This window comes from Simochromis diagramma, unplaced genomic scaffold (genome assembly GCF_900408965.1).
Source record: "Simochromis diagramma unplaced genomic scaffold, fSimDia1.1 OVJJ01000293.1, whole genome shotgun sequence".
Taxonomy (NCBI): Eukaryota; Metazoa; Chordata; class Actinopteri; order Cichliformes; family Cichlidae; genus Simochromis; species Simochromis diagramma.
This window is the reverse complement of record NW_024386801.1, coordinates 15973600-15990220: the sequence shown is the minus strand read 5'-3', so window position 1 is coordinate 15990220 and position 16621 is coordinate 15973600. Positions and strand designations below refer to the sequence as shown.

Below are 16621 nucleotides of genomic sequence, written 5' to 3'. Positions count from 1 at the left end.
GTGCTTTGTGTTGAATAAACTAAGTAATTAAACATGGGGAGAAGACACGAGAGACCCCACTCGCTCCCACTCTGCACACCTGCAACATACTAAGGAACATTTACAGCTACACTTTAAATACTTGTTATTTTTGTCCAGTGTCTCCCTTAAGGTGCACCTTTGATCATATTTCACATTGTAATAATCCAGATCACCAAGGTGCCAGTGCAGACGTGCCTCGAAATGAAAGACTGCCAATCATGCGTGGGACTGAGGGACCCTTACTGTGGCTGGTGTGTTTTGGAGGGCAGGTAAGGATCACACACACACACACACACACACACACACACACACACACACACACACACACACACACACACACACACACAAGTACATTCTTGTATGCATTTACAAATGCATGCACACAGCAACAGACTAACACAAACACCCACACATGCAATTCCATCTGTAAAACACAGCAGGATATTTGTTCAGTGTTTTATTGCAGACACTTTTAGTACCCCTCAGTGTTTATATTCCATCTCCTGTTGTCCGTGCAGCCGTAAGGAATTAAAGCTGTTTGTCAGCCCCACACGGCGAAGGCAGGCTGTGCAATTTACTCTCATCAGTCTATATTTATCAGGGTCTGGAGGGTAGAAAAGTGCGCATGTATCATGTGTTTTACAGGGATGTGATCATGACTAGGAAAAAGAAGCAAACTCTGTCCCTCTGGAACTATCTGATATATCCGATGCTCTTACTGTGCAACATTGTGCACGCTATTTAGTGTTAGAGCTGAAATCTGTTTATCAGTTGATAAGTCAATTGACAGAATATGAATCAACAACTTTTCATAAAGAATTAATCAATTCAGTCATTTCTCAGGCAAACGATTCGATGATTTGAGCTTTTGAATAGGATAATTCTGCAATTTTTCTTTTCCTTCAATTGCTCCAAATGATTTGAAGCAGTGCTTAGTTCGTTTGCTTCTCATTCATGAAAAAAATTCAGTCCGTGTGATTTACAGTGCAAATTTGATGTTGCATTATATCCTGTACTTCTGTTTATGTGCACAATATCAGCTCATCTCTGTGTTAGTTTGTATTTCCTTCAGAGTATGTATTTTAGTCTTTGCTGCATTTAGTGCTAGATTGATTTTATCAAAAAGAAGTCGCATGTTTTTATCTCTCCTGTGTATTTTGTCTGATTGCAAAGTCATTTTTTGTCTTCAAAATGTTTGTTTCATTTCTTGCATCATCACATAATATGAATAGCTTCATTAAAATTATGTTCTATTAACCAAATACCTTAGATGCTCACAGCTGGGAAGCTTGAACAAAGGAGTATTTTTTTAGTACTTTGCTTAAAGATTTCATATATATATATATATATATATATATATATATGAGTTAAAGTTAAAATGACCCTACTAATGTAGTTACCATTGAGGACCTTGCATGTTTTTCTTTTTGATACATAAATCTTTATTTTGTGCACAGACCCTGCTGGAAGTCACGTAGGCATTGAGTTGTTATTTACAAACTGACTTTTTGTGAAAGCATTCATGGCATGTGCAGCTCAGGCTGATGGGATTTTCTCATCCTTCGTCTGAAGGTGTACCAAGAGGTCTGAGTGCCGACGGGCAGAGGAGAAGAATGGCTGGTTGTGGAGCCCCAAGCAGCAGTGTGTCAAGATTGTTTCCTTCTCTCCTTCAAACCTTTCCTGCAGAAAGACCGGCAAGGTACAGCTCTGTTTGTTCCTCACTCAAACTGTCTCTGACTTCCTTTGTTCTCTTTTATTGTCCCTCTTTTCTCTGCAGTACCTAACTCCACTTACATGCAGAGACTGAGTAATAAACTGGGAATCAAAGACCTCGAGCTCTAGGTCTTCCAGCTCTGTATTGATCCACCCAGAAAAATCCAAACTGTCTTATTATAACCTGCGTGGCTGATTGTCTGAAGATGGAGAGCCTCTTCTTATTCCCCCATTTTTTACTTCTTCTGTGTTCCTGCCCGTCTGACTCACACATGAATTCCCATCAGCAGCATGTCACTCCTTTCTCTTTCTCAGTTTCTTTCTTTAAAAAGAGAAACAGTTTCTTTATTATAACTTTGGTTACACAGAGATACAAATTCAGTGAGATGTTACGGGCTAAGAAGCCACAGTTTCCAGTCAGTATGTTTTTGTCTGTCCAGGTGAACATCAATATTCCCTCCCTTCCTACCATTGGACACTCTGACCGTCTGCAATGCAAGATTGAGTCTTTCCAGAGTAACGGCATCATGTCAGACTCTGGTGAGGTCTCCTGTGATCTGCCCCAGCCTGGGCTTATACCGAAAACACCTGAGGGCCAAGGTATGGTCTCTTTAATTACCCTGCCATGTTTCTGTTGTCTTTAAGGTCTAATGTCTGTGCTTCTCCATGATGGTTAATGCTGCATTACTAACTGGCCAAGGTGGGAAATGGGCTGAAAAAAACATGAGGTTAAGTTAATGTCAGCTGGCAAATTCTCCATCATTTTGTTGAAGAACTTACAGTGTCCAACAAATTTGCACCAGAAAATTGCACGAAATCAACACACTAATCTAATTTAAGCTTTATTATTTCAGTTTACAGTTTTTTGTATCAGTAGTCAGCAAACATCTTGCCCAAATCAAAGTGAGTCCCATAAAAAAAGTCCTTTATAAAACAAAATATGAAACTTTTTTTAAATACAGCTCAAGTTTTGGCTTTTATACACTAATATGCAGTTCAGGCAGTTAAATAATCACTGAACTGATTCTGAGGAGATTTATCAAAATATTTAATTGCTCTGTTTTTTGTCTTTAAATGTACAAGCATACTTCACATCTTTTATATGATAAAACTTGTATTCACATAAACAGCTAGTGTATCACATTTTAACCACTGTTTTACTGTATCTTCAGACTTTGTGGCCGTGGCTATCAGGATCTTTGTGAATGAGACTGTGGAGTTGGCCACGCGGGAATTCATGTTCTACAACTGTGCTGCCACAGTGAGGAAATCTGAAAACACACCGTGAGTCAGGCTGTTAATCTTTCAGTTCTGCTCTGTCACTCAGTGAAAATACACAGTGACATGGAACACAGCATCATCTGACAACCTTGATGTAAATGTATCACCGTGCATGAGCAGATGAGAGATCAAGGCTCTGTTTGTAAATTGTGATGCATGGTGGTTTTGAATGCACCTCTTGCATTTTCTCTCCTGCTTCTATTACCAAGCCGAGGAAATTGCCTCAGTTTCCTTTTCATTAATCAAAAAATGAAAGTCGATCCTGGCTGTTTTTTTTCCCTCGTTTTTTTCTGCATTTCTTTCACACAGAGGAACGTGTGATGAACGAGCTTTGCTTATGTGAAGTTGCAGAGATCCATTTCATTGTCAGCAACATAGATTTTTGTGCCGGACGCTCTCTGATGAGTTTGCATGTTTTAGATGTTGTTTGTGTGTGCTTTTATGTGTGCATGCTCTACCTTGATTGTGCATGTGAAAGTATTTCCTTATCCAAGTTGGTGCATATTTCTGTGTTTTCAGGTGCATGTCATGTGTAAGCAGTCAGTGGGGATGTCAGTGGAACACGCAGGACCACACCTGCAGCGATGCGGACAACAGCGTGGTTGGTTCCCACATCATAAAGCACCGTCAGGTTAGTTCTTTCTGACAGGTCAAGGACTCTTTTCTGTCATGTATGTGTATGATAGATGTGGAGAACGACTATAGCACAAGTTTTAAAGGACACATCTAAACTTTACATGTGATTCACCGCCTGAGTGGTCCAAACTCCTCCTGAAAAATTAATAAATACACAAATCCCACTATCAGCTGCCACCATCTTGCATGACAAACGTTGCAGGGTGGAGGTTATCAGATTCCAAGTCAGCAGATGTTTCAGCGATATAGTTATCTGTCGCCACAGATGAGGGTGTCCGTTAAGTGGTTAGCAAGTTTAAAATGTAAATTATTAAATTATCTAATTTGTTTTCATTCTGTTTCAGAGCGCAAACTGTCCTCGGTTCGAGAATCCAGATCCTGTGCTCATCCCTGTGGGCTACAAGACTCGAATCAGCTTTGAAGGCATAAATCTGAAACATTACCAGGTAAACTGGCTCCACTCCACCCCCAACATGCATCTGAGTTCCAGGGAAAGAAACACTCTCTTTCTGTTTGTGGATATCCCTTTGACAGAAAAAAAGAAAAACACAACAGGTTCATTTTTAGGCTAAAAGAAAGGAGAATGAGCCAAACTTGTTTCAGTTTTTTCTACTCTTGCATCTGTTAATGAGGGGTTTTAAATTGGCCATAGGTATAAATGCCAGACTGAGTGGTTGTGTCCCTCCTTCAGTTGACACCTACAGGGTGTATCCTACTTCTTGTCCCATAACAGCTGGAATTGGCTCCAGTCCTCCCACCCATCCCCACTGTGTAGGATAGGGAATTAAGAAAATAAACAAAGTAATGCATATGTATGATATCACAGAGATGGGGTCCCCCATATCAGTATTAGGGGTGGGTGATATAAACGATATACGATAGAAACGATATAAATTTGGCCAACGATTTTGACTCTACGCTCTATCGCATGTTGATGATATCATCAAGCTGCGCCTGTTTTGGTCGAAAGCATCGCAGCGGCTAAAACCATTATCATCTGCAAATTATGGCGGGTGACAGTCATAGCAAAGAGATGAAGCACTTTTGAAATATGGGGAAAGCCAAAAAACGGCGCTTCCTCCACTTCCATAACATTGATTCATTAATGTTGAATTCTCTCGCAGCTGTTCTATTCCCATGTTGTTGCAGTATATTAATAACTAACCTTGTATTGTGGATGAATAATCTCAGTTGTTCTCCTGACTGAAGTTTGGCCTGTGTATAGCATCCTGTTATGCGATTGCATTTGTCCCTGACCACCAGAATCCCTCACGTTAACTTTTATCAGTGGAAAAAACGTTTGCATTCATCCTCCAGCTTCACTCTGCTAATGCTATGCTAACATAGCTGTGTTGCTAGCAATCACGTAGCACAACATTATATACCAGGTAGTTCGACTTCAGTAACCCTGCAAACGCCACTGCTGTTTAGTTTTCTGTCTTCATTTATGTTGGAAGTGGTAGCAGAGCTGTACATTTTAATTAGTTTCAAAAATCTCTCAGTCAGAACATGGTATGAAATGTTTAGGTGTAAACTAGCGAGCTAACTTCCTGTTAACTTCTAACTCCGTTAAATTTAATAAATTCTGTTTTCATGGATGCATGGATGTTAAACTTAATTGTTGTTACACCCGATAAAGCAGCAATGCTGATGATTTAATTAAAGATCAAAGAATTTAGACCGTTTTTAACTCTTAGTGTTCGTTTGACTTTGGGACCAGAAGGGGACTGAGTTTTGGACCCAGATTACTCCGCGAAACTCCTCACTACGGCAGCCGTAATGCTCTGACAATCCATCAAGCAGTGCGGCTTACCAAAGTTGTACTAAAACATTTTTTAACAGATTTCTGCACGCCAAAATTGATTCAAGGTCAGTAAGCACAACCAGAATTCATATATAAGGCACACTCTCGATTTTTGAGAAAATTAAAGGATTTTAAGTGTGCCTTATAGTGTGGAAAATACGTTATACAGAAGAAAAGAATATATCGTGATATATATAGTTACCGCACATGCTTCAAATTATATCGCGATATGAATTTTAGGCCATATCGCCCAGCCCTAATCAGTATACAGTTCTGGCTGTAAGTGATGATACCGCACTCTTACCAACTGTTTAAATGTTGCAAATAGAGAAAAAAAAAGTTAACTTAAAGAGATTGAAAGGAAGCAAAAATGGCTCCTTTAGACAGTGAATGAACTTTGGGGGCCACACCAAAGTCCAATATAAGATAAATAAGGATTATTTTGTCTGTGAATCATGCAAAGCCACTCTGATAAAGTTTGATTTTGGAATTGGAAGTAATGATAATAGTTCCCCTTTAACCCTCTCAGGCTCAAATTAAACTTTTTGTTGCTAATGCACAACCAAGTCCTGCAGTGGTACTTCTGAGTAAAAAAAACACCATAAAATATGTATGTGGGGTAATCAGGTTGCTAGTTTTTAACTGTTGCAAATCGGCAATGCCTGCCATGAGAGGGTTAAGGCTGGAGTGTTCTGCTGGAAGAGGGCTTAAAACGTACTTTTTACCATTCAACCGTAGCGAACAGGTGCGAGGACACCTGTCTTTGTGAACAGAATTACTCAAAAAATCTTGTGAATACAATAACTCAAGACAGACGTCTCCTTGGATGTTTAAACTTACCATAGGCAAATCAAGGAAGTTAAAGGGTGGCACTGGGGACCGTCAGTATTTTTGTTTTTTGTCATGATTATGCAGAGTATCTTTCCACATGAATAACATTACAAATCCCAATTCTTTTACAATCAGACAGCAATATAAGCTGTAACAGTTCACTTAGTTGTCACACAAAATACATCTTGATCATTTTCTTTGAATGTGTGAGTTCTGATGGACTTTATAGGTGCAGGTTCCCGGAGATCCATTCATGTTTCATCAATCAAAGTTTTGACAGCTGATCTTTCACAGCTGTGAAAATCAAAACTTTTAAGCCCTGTGTGAGGGTTTTATAATCACACAGCTTTCTGGGCTGTTTCCTTTTGGTTGTTGTGTGTAAATGTTCAGTGTTGCTGATGTGATTTTACACACTTGAGTAGGATCAGAGAAACTGCAATTGTTTCCATGCTCTATACAAAGAAGAGCATCAAAGAACAGTACTGTAAAAGTATGATCAGCATGAATACACATCAGAATTTTTGTGTTTGTTTGTGTGGTTCTGCAGGGTCATCATTTCACCATTGGCAGTGAGCTGATGACAAAGGAAGAAGATGTCTCGTTTGAGGGGGGACCATTCTACACATTCAGTGGCTTCAATGTGAGCATGACCCCTCGTTTGACATTTGTCTTGATGCAACACACTCAACACAGGTCTTTGCACTGTGACTGGTTTGTGGTCCTAGTATTCAAAGTACAACCTAGAAATACACTGAAAGAGTGAATGTATATATTCTGCAGCAAAAAAACTGTGTGAAGACTTTCTGTTTGTGAACAGCTGTATTTATGTTCCACATTTATAAAAGAAGTCAACCTTTAGCCTTTTTTCACATTCCCTTTGATATTCTCTAGCTCCCTCTAATGGACATGCTCCCCTCGCTGGAGAGTTAAACACCATCTCCACATTGTGAACTTTGTGATTGGGAAGCTCAAACAGTGCTTAGCCTCCAGCTATGTTCTTTTCCAACATTGATTTCTGTAGCTGAAAATCTGCCAGACTGGGTATATATTATTTTTTCTTTCTTATTTTCCCTTGGCGTGGGGGAGCAGCAGCCCACACTGTTTGCAGAGAAGAGCTTAAGTGCCATTAATCACAGGATTCTGTATTAATAATTCATTTTCTTCCAATTTCTTAGTTTTTCTATGATAAGTCACCGGAGACCAATGTTCTGTTCTACGTGAAGGACAAGGAGTCTGGTGAGAAGATGGACAGCACGGTGAACGGTGTGTCTTCACATATTAATGAGGAGATTTCATTTTAATGCCCTGTGTGTACACGGCAAGTCCCACTGTGGGGCTTCAGCTGGATTTAAGGAAGCTACCTTTAATCTGCACTTGAAAATTACAAAACATTACTGCACAATCTAACAGCTTTGTACATGAAGGATTCAGATAAATGTATGTTACTGCAGGAGTCACTTGAAATTAGATTGTCCATCAATTTTTCATTGAGGATGCAAGAATATACTCTTTGAATGTACAATAACATAATATTGTTTTTGTTTCCTCACTATTATCTCTACAGTCACACTGTACAACTGTGCCGTTGAAAGGAACGACTGTAGTCTTTGTAAGAACGCCGACCCAAAGTACAAGTGTGTGTGGTGCAGCAAGAAGCAGGCGTGTGTGTATGAGAAGCTCTGCGATCCTCTCCCCAGCAACACCGAGTGTCCCAACCCTGAGATCACCAATGTGAGTCGTCACAGTGCTGACATGACTTCATGTTTACCTTTGAAATGGAAACTGTACCTTCTTTAAAATCTTGTGATTGGATGTAAAAACACATTGACTGCGGTGGTTGGACTGAGGTCTTCACTGGCCGTGTATTTTTCTTCCACAGAGGAGTTGGGAGTGTGTTTCTCCTTGAGAGTGTTCCTTAGCACATGTCGATCGGATCAATTCTTTGTTTGTTCACCTAATTGTTCGTGCCTCTTTGTCATTGATAAAAATCCATCAGTAATTGTGTTTATATCATTCTGACAGAGGCTATCACCTAACCGGCTGCAGCCTGACAGACAGAGATACTGCAGATAAATCACCATGACTTTGTATGTTGTTGAGATTCAACTTAACAACTATACAAAGGATTGCAGTGAGATTTTCTGAAGACGTTGAGAGTCTGCAGTGTTGACCTTTATGGTTTTATTATTCATAGACACTTGTGCCCATGTTCAGGTTAAACGTATGATAAGGTACACAGTGCAGTAAACATCATACCTGCTATACATTAGCATGCTAGCTTTGTCACTGTGAGCATGTTAATGTTACAGTGCAGTGTGAAGCACCATTATCTCTTTAAGTACAGCCTTGCAGGAATGCTGCACACTGTGTGTGTCTCGCATTAGTGTATTTTATTTGAAGTTGAATTCACATTTTTTAAATTTAAAATTACAGGAAAAATATTCAAATTTCATATTTTACTATAAAATGTTCAATTTATCTCCGCACAAAAATGTTTGTTTTTGTTTTGTATTTACCAGAACATCTGCTTTTATATTTTAGTCAAATTTTCTGACCCACAAATACAATATGGGTCATGTTCAAATACATGCACACATGCATACAGATGTGACTCATACAGTATTGATGTAATTCTCCACTTGGCCTTGAATATTAAATACTTAAGTCAGCTCAATACTTGGTTAAACAGACTGTGTAAATCTCTTGTATGTTCTTATTGCACAGATAATCTGGTTAAATCCATTTCCAATCCCTTCTTCCTATAAACACCCTCCTATTACATCTCCACATCCAGATCAGCCCTCTTTTCGGCCCCGTGCTGGGAGGCATCTCCATCACCATCAGCGGCTCCAACCTCGGCATCGATCAGGGAGACATTAAAAGCATCACGGTGGCTGGGAAGCCCTGCATTCATGAGCCAGAAAAATACTCCGTCTCCAAAAGGTAAAGTTGCCCACATGCAGTTGTGCACTATGCACAGGACATGTAATCCAACCAATGTTGTATACTTAACTGTGTTAGGAATACTTTCCCCTTGCTCAGGGTAACCTGACTACAGGTTTTAATTAGCTCATTCTACAACTGTATTGATCTGAGTCTCCAGACACAGTTTGATTTAGAGACAGTCACAGTTTCCAGAGGGAAATGTCAGTAGTAGAAGAAGTATTCACTTTTTTTCCTTTTCTTTTCACAAATGTGCAAGACAACAATGTAAAAAGGTCGCGTTGCAGATTGATTGTTCAGTAAACTTTTTATAACCGTTCAAGCCAGGGTCAGTCTAAATAAAGAGTGGGCCAATCAGCCTTTTAGTGATGTTTTGGTTTTTAAGCATATAATTTGAATATATTTAAGTTTTTTTCTGGATAGGAACCTAAGGCGCAGATTAAAGTTGACAGAAACTGAAATTAAAGCTATAATATTTGCATGTAAAATATAGTGAGGTATAACAGCAGAATATTGAAACACTTTAGTAAAATACAAGTACATGGAAATTTTACTTAAGTTCTGCACTTAAATAAATGTACTGAACTTATTTGCCTTCTGCTGCTACTACACCACTGAATGGCACTCAAGCACTTGCACATGGCTGCTGATTGAGAGGGTCTTCTTTTTTTTGCCCTAATGTTGCACACATCCTTTGAGATACATGTGTTCATCAAAGCACTATAAGTACACGTCAATGATTTGATAGTGTCACACACAACTTCTTCTGGTGGTCTATTCATGCTTCAGGCACTACCTCATCCTACCTCAGGTGTTAAATGGACTGAGCGCTGTGAAAAACATTGAATGAACTTTAGGTCAAGTCAAGCAAACTGTACTTCAATAACAGCTGTGTTTAAAAAGTGCTCACTTCATACAAATGGTCTATAAAAGAGAAAACGGCCACATCATTGCCCCACAGCCGCTGGCCAGAACTGTTGACACCTGGCAGGATGGAGCCACATTTATGACAAAATCTTGCCCCACCATCTGCATGATGAGACATAAAATAGGATTTATGAGACCAGATGGAAGTGTTTCTCCCTTAAATCATCCACTCTTGGTGCTAAATGCCTCTGTGCTCCTGCTGTTAGTTGTCCTGCGTGTTTGTGCAGCAGGTTGTTCCTCATTTGCCTAAAATCTGGGCAGAGTTTGCATTGTGTTATTTCACTCTTTCACATCTTAGTTGGAGCTGCTGGTTGTTTGGTCATGACCTTCCTGTTGGAGGCGTGCTATGAATGATGACCATTTCATCAGCTCTGCATTTTCCCTCAGAACTGTTTGTCACATGGTTTCTGTTAAACTCCAGAAATTGACATTCATAAAAGAAAATCCCTACAGGGACAGAAGCAGAGAAACTGTCTGAAGAAATCACGCTACACTCATAGCTGCTTAGTCAAAAAAATAATTAAACAGTTGAACCTGAATGTGAACAAACAAAAACAACTGACTGCAGTTTTTTTAACTGTTGCCTTATCTACTAAACTAAAACAAGAGTTTTAGTTGTTAACAATGTCAATGATGGTTCTAAAGATTACAAAATCAGACTTCTCCAGTGTTTCCAGTTTGTTTTCTTAAATGGCAAATCCAGGTTCAATAGTTGTGTAGGGTGGACACCCTGTCTAAATGATGAGACCTAAAAGGCACATACAGCTGACTGTCATCTGCATAGACATGATAAGAAATGTCAGTAAAAGATTGTACGATGCCAAAGAAAGAAAATAATATAATATGAACCCTGTGGACCTGGACTGAACCTTGTGGACCTGGACTGAACCCTGTGGAACCCCACACATGAACCCAAAACCTAGAACCTATTAAGTAAAATGTTATGGTCAGTGGTATCAAAGGTTGCACTTAGATGAAGTAAAATGATTACAGAACAAATCCCTGCAGCAGAATCCACTGAAAGACCTTTATGGATAAAGATAGGGGTCTCAGTGGAGTGCTGCTTTTGAAAGCCAGACTGAAAAGGGTCAAAAATATGTCATTTGCATAGTAAAGATTTGAACTGGCTTTCTAAAATCATTTTAATCATTCAAAATTACCAATAGAGGTGGCATCAAAATTGGGCTTATTCTGTAAAGGAGTTACAACAGCATGTTTAAAGTAGGATTACCTCAATGAGCTATTAATGAAGCAATGATGGACCAATGCTTGTGAGAGTCCCAGACAGGACAGAAGGAGGAACTAACTGTATGGTCACCATGAGCATGATGAGGGTTTCATCTTGCCTTTTACTGCAGTCAAGTCATGTAGTCAAGAAGTAAATGATTCAGGACACCGAGCACCATTGTTACAGGCGGAGGAACCCGAGGAGATTTTGAAGTTCAGGACCATCATCTTACTTACAAAATGACTGAAAAAACAATCACAATCAGAAAGTAACAGAACATGCAAAGGTGCTGTTGACGGTTTCAAATAATACCCTTGGATTATTCTATTACAGTTTATTATTAAAATAAGAGGATCTAGCTTTTTTATTGCCTTATTATAAAAGTGAAGAAATTCTCTGAAATATTTACCATGGACCACTCAACCCGTGGACTTCCACAGCTACTCTGCTTTTTAAAAGGAATGTCCAAGGCCACAAGTACAGAGTTATTACCAGTTTTGTAAGGAGTGACCTGACTGAGAATGGCAAGGTAGTGTTCATTAATGGTGGCAGCAAGGAGCTCAACATTATTATCAGAAGAATTAGAAAAATTAAAAAAAAGAAGAAAACTTGAAAATAACAGAATCATCAATGAAGCTCCTGCGCTTAACACAAACTCTGAAAAAACAAGTACGAGTTACAAGAAAACGAATGAATTTATGTGCAAATGGTCAAAGATAACACCATAAGTTAGGACCAAGTATGTGTGAGTAGGGCCCCAAACATGTTCAATAAATTTAAAGAGAGGAACTCCTGGGTTGTAGTGCTTGATGGATCCTCAGCATGAATATCCCCAACAAATGTGATTCTGTGTATATTTAATAGTGGAAGATAAAAATCTTTAAAATAGCATACATAGCAATTTTGATCATAGTTATCTCAAAGGAGCTATAAAAATTATATTAATATATTATATAAAAAACAATAGAATTTGACATAAAAACATATTTTTCAAAATTTCACGTGTTCCACATCTACAGCCGGACATCTGCAGTGCACTAAAAGTGAACGTTCTCCATGACATTGTTCTAAAAATGTGAAGCTTCATTCTCACGCTGCCACGACTCAGAGAAAACGTAAAATTCTGTTTCTCACTACAAAAAAAGTCATTTTAAAAATATGACTTGTTAGCAGTAGAGTGGACATTACCATCATAAAACTGTTGAAACTTGCCTTAATATGTAAACAGTAAATAATTCTTTACCCAGTTTTGAGTTTCCAGGTCAAGTCCCAGCATTTATTTTTGTTTATTTATTAATTAATTAATTTTTTCTGTTGTTCTGATCAGAGTTGTGTGTGAGATTGGACCTGCTGATAAAGCTGACTGGGGACAGGTTGAGATCGAGGTGAATGGAGGGAAGAGAGGAACCTCCTCTGTTTCCTTCACCTACAGGGTAAATGCATATACACACAAACACACTCACAAACACACACATACACACTCACAAACACACACGTATACACTCACAAACACACACGTATACACTCACAAACACACTCACAAACACACACGTATACACTGTCCTCAGCTGCACGTCCTCTGTTGAGTTGTACAACTTCTTATTGAGAAATTAAACTCATCCAAAAGCTTTCAGCTGATTTTGTTGTTTTATGGACTGTTTTATGTTTTCCATTTATTAGCTCCAGAGAAACTCTTATCAAAACATACCAAGGGCATGACAGTTAAGAAGACTGACCAAATACAACATGCTAAATGTAACAGTAAATTAGGCACCTAGATGCACATTGCTGTGGTAATTTACTGTACAGTAAGTCAAAATGTGCAGGCATTCCTCTTTAACCAGATGCTGTGCAGCAGTTCCCTTTGTCACTTTAATACTCTAAGAGGCTACAGCGTAGCTGTTTAACTGGCTTTTCATATCTCTGGCTCTGCTAAAGCTTCCCCACAGGGGAGTGCTCCTCCTAACTGTTTGCTCAGCAAATTGAGGCAGATGTGGTGCTTGTGGGAGTTTGTGTGTCTGAATGTTTCTGAAAGAGTGGGTTGGGTTAGATCAGGCTGAGAAGCAATGTTTCTGACATGGAGCTGTATCTGTGTGTGTTATTCTAGTGTGTGCCAGCATCTGCCAGTAGTTAGTGTGTACTTGAAATATGAGTGTGTATTAAGGTGGTATTTGGTGACACCCTCTCCCCTTCATTAGGACCCGATGCCTGAGGAGGTGATGCCAAATAGAGGCCCTAAAGCAGGGGGAACCCTCATTACAATCTCTGGACTATTTCTGAATGCTGGCAGTAAGGAAGATGTCCAGGTTACCATCGGAGGGGTGAACTGCAGTGTGTAAGGATTTCTTTTTTTCAATAATTCTCATTCAGACCAAACTTTTTCAATTCAGCCTCTTTAGTTAATAGAGCTACTTGTTATTCAGACATTTAATTCTATGCAAATTCTGCTTTGCGCACATTTTGAAGTCCATAAATTGATTTTTTTATATATGTGTATATTCTTGAAGCAAAAAATTGAATTGACCTTAACTTTAGTGTTACAATGAGGAGGGATTTTTTTTCTCTTACAATTTTCCTGTACTGTTGTGACCACCAGTGCTCTGTCAAAACAGATTCACGGTGACATTTTAGGCAGAGGTAACAGAAAAATAACGAGCAAGAGAAGCAGCAAAGCCAGATTTTAACAAGCTGTCAGCCTGCTGCCATGTTGGCTTCCACTGCACGGTGACCTTGTGCCACCCCCACTCCTTCAGCCAGCGAGTACTGAGCTATGTCCTTGTCTTGGCAGGGAGCACTTTGGAGAAAATATCACCTGCAGGACAGGAGAATACCGCGTGGATAAAGTGCCCTCTGACCCTCTCGACGTCGTAATGAAGTATGGAAAGAGAACCACAAAAAGCATCCCGGCTACCTTTCGGTTTGTTGAAAACCCCACTGTGCAGGATCACCAGCCCAAAGCAAGCTTTGTCTGGTCAGTTTAACACAGCAGTATGCAGTCATGGTGTTTGTGACATTTACTCTATCTGTTTGTTACATGTTGTACTTTTAACTGCCTTCATTTTACCTTTTTTTTTTTGCTGAAGAGAGTTCCAAGGATCTACTTTTCATATTCACTCTGAAATATCTGAAATATCTACCTAATAATACCAATATAACCAAGTACTAAATGCATTCTGTACATACATATGGTCTTACTGAGTAGGTATGATCAAAAATTCATAGTTGGATAAGAAACTCTCCCTCTCTGACTTGACTAACTCTGTTATTTTGCGAGTCCAAATTTCCCCAACCTGTAAACCTCAGAAGTGTGAAAATGCCATTCTGATTACTGTCTTAATGGCCAAAACATAAGAGAATAAGACACAGGCTGACTTTTACTTTTGAATATGTGCTTAAAAATAGAAAGAAAAAAGCTTCTAAGTTGACATTAGTGACACAGGCAAATAGGATTGTTCTGTATGTAGAAAACTGAACACTTAGAAACTTACCTGCCTTGTTCTTTGCCCTGCAGATTTCTGTGTGAAGCTTTGGGAAACCTTAATAATGTCATTAAACTTCTTGTGTTTAAAACTAGGATCTAGGATTTTTTCCTCCTAGAGTTGCTGAGTGTGCGTGTGTGCATTTAATTGTGATTATGCTGAAACTGGCTGAACCATTGCTGCTTTTGGTGTAACAAACTGCTTGATAATTGCTGAAAATTGATGCATTTGAGGGTTCCCTTGCTTTTTCTGCCGTAATTCTGACACGATTAGGTACACTGACTAAAACAACAGACAACAGTTTGTTTTCATCTCCAGTGAAAATTACCCCAGGTGCATTTTAAGAACTGTCTGTCTTCCTGTGAGCTTGTGCTCTCGTCTTTGTTTGGTTGGGAATACATTTGATTAATATGTATTTTCCTGTGTTTTTGGTGTGAATAGATATGTTTGTTTGTGTGTTTTAGTGGAGGGAGGAACATTGTGGTAACCGGCTCCGGATTTGACATAATCCAGACTGCAATCATGAAGGTCCAGGGAGGCAACTGGTCGGCTTCAGAGGTTCCTGTTCATTTTCCGTATCTTCATCTGTGAAGCATTGCAATTAAACGGACACACAACAGTAAACAAAACACACATGTCCACTCCTCCTTGCTGCCACTGATCAGTGAGATTTTATAATACTTCATGTCACTTCCTGAGCCATAAATCCCTAAAACCTGTAGGATTGCAGATATTGCCACCACTGTTTCACCCTCACCCAGAATGTAACTATGGCCCTCGTCCAGCTCAATCAGGTAGGACTGACTGTGCCAGGGAACTTTAAGGACCTGCACACAGCTTGCCACCGTCTGCCCTCCAGTGTACTGGGCAGTCTTAAGAAGTAGCAGTTTTGTTCATTTAGTTTAAAGGAAACAATTTTAAACCAGAATCAGGGTTACTGAAGATTATGTGCCTGTTTCACTCTTCACGATTTTACTCCCGTCCCAGCGAAGTCCCCTGGCCCTGCTACCAAGGGACAGAAAAGGCTTGAAAATAATTTTCTGGCTGCCACAAACTAGCAGTAGATGTAAAGTGTTATCTCAAAGACCTTGGTTGGTCAGCTTCACAAGCTTCTCTTGGTTTAAGTCCATCTCTGAGCCAGACCCAAATATGAGGACCCATTATGGCTGCTGGCATATATTAAAAACATGTAGCTTTCTAGGTCAAGTTGCTGACCTGAACTTTATTTATTGTGTGTCGTTTTATTCTCTGTAAAGACCAACTAGTTCTTATTTTGGATTTTAAACTTCCTGAGAGTCCTTGAGTCTGTGCAGCATATGTTTGTAGTTACAACCTAGATGGATTTTTATAGACTTCTAAATCGCAGTTGATTGGACCGCAGAAAATCCTACTAAATAGTTGCTACAAAATGTTTACTTATATCAAATGTGACTGTTGCACACCTAATGGAGCCAACAAAAATAACTTTTTAACGGATGGATCATTTTAAAGTTCCAGCACATACCTATGGTACAGTATTGTTTGTGCTGTTGGCAAAGTGATGTACCTAATCACACTGAGAAAAGTTCCTTTAAAAAGGGGGGTGGTAGAACTTGTTTATCTAGAAGATAAATATGGGACTGATTTAATGTTTATATACAGCAAAATGCATTTACGTGTATGTATGATTATGGGGCCTCCATTGTCTAAAAAACAAAAGTGTGCTACAGTCAGCCAGACACCTTCCCTCGATGTTAAATGTGTAGTGAAAGATTGGTA

At 39.2% G+C, this 16621-nt stretch overlaps 1 protein-coding gene across 5 annotated transcripts in view; it reads left to right on the top strand.

Annotated features, from left to right (window-relative positions):
- LOC120730065 (plexin-B2-like) overlaps window positions 1-16621 on the top strand; it is a 130682-nt gene that overhangs the window by 89850 nt on the left and 24211 nt on the right. For all 5 annotated transcript variants that reach the window (XM_040026167.1, XM_040026165.1, XM_040026164.1 and 2 more), the window contains 14 exons: window positions 190-290; window positions 1594-1720; window positions 2175-2334; window positions 2907-3018; window positions 3535-3646; window positions 3996-4097; window positions 6834-6926; window positions 7462-7549; window positions 7851-8017; window positions 9081-9229; window positions 12712-12817; window positions 13583-13719; window positions 14173-14355; window positions 15328-15421. In XM_040026167.1, the coding sequence (XP_039882101.1) occupies window positions 190-290; window positions 1594-1720; window positions 2175-2334; window positions 2907-3018; window positions 3535-3646; window positions 3996-4097; window positions 6834-6926; window positions 7462-7549; window positions 7851-8017; window positions 9081-9229; window positions 12712-12817; window positions 13583-13719; window positions 14173-14355; window positions 15328-15421 (1731 nt within the window). The remainder of the gene's footprint in view (window positions 1-189; window positions 291-1593; window positions 1721-2174; window positions 2335-2906; window positions 3019-3534; window positions 3647-3995; window positions 4098-6833; window positions 6927-7461; window positions 7550-7850; window positions 8018-9080; window positions 9230-12711; window positions 12818-13582; window positions 13720-14172; window positions 14356-15327; window positions 15422-16621) is intronic.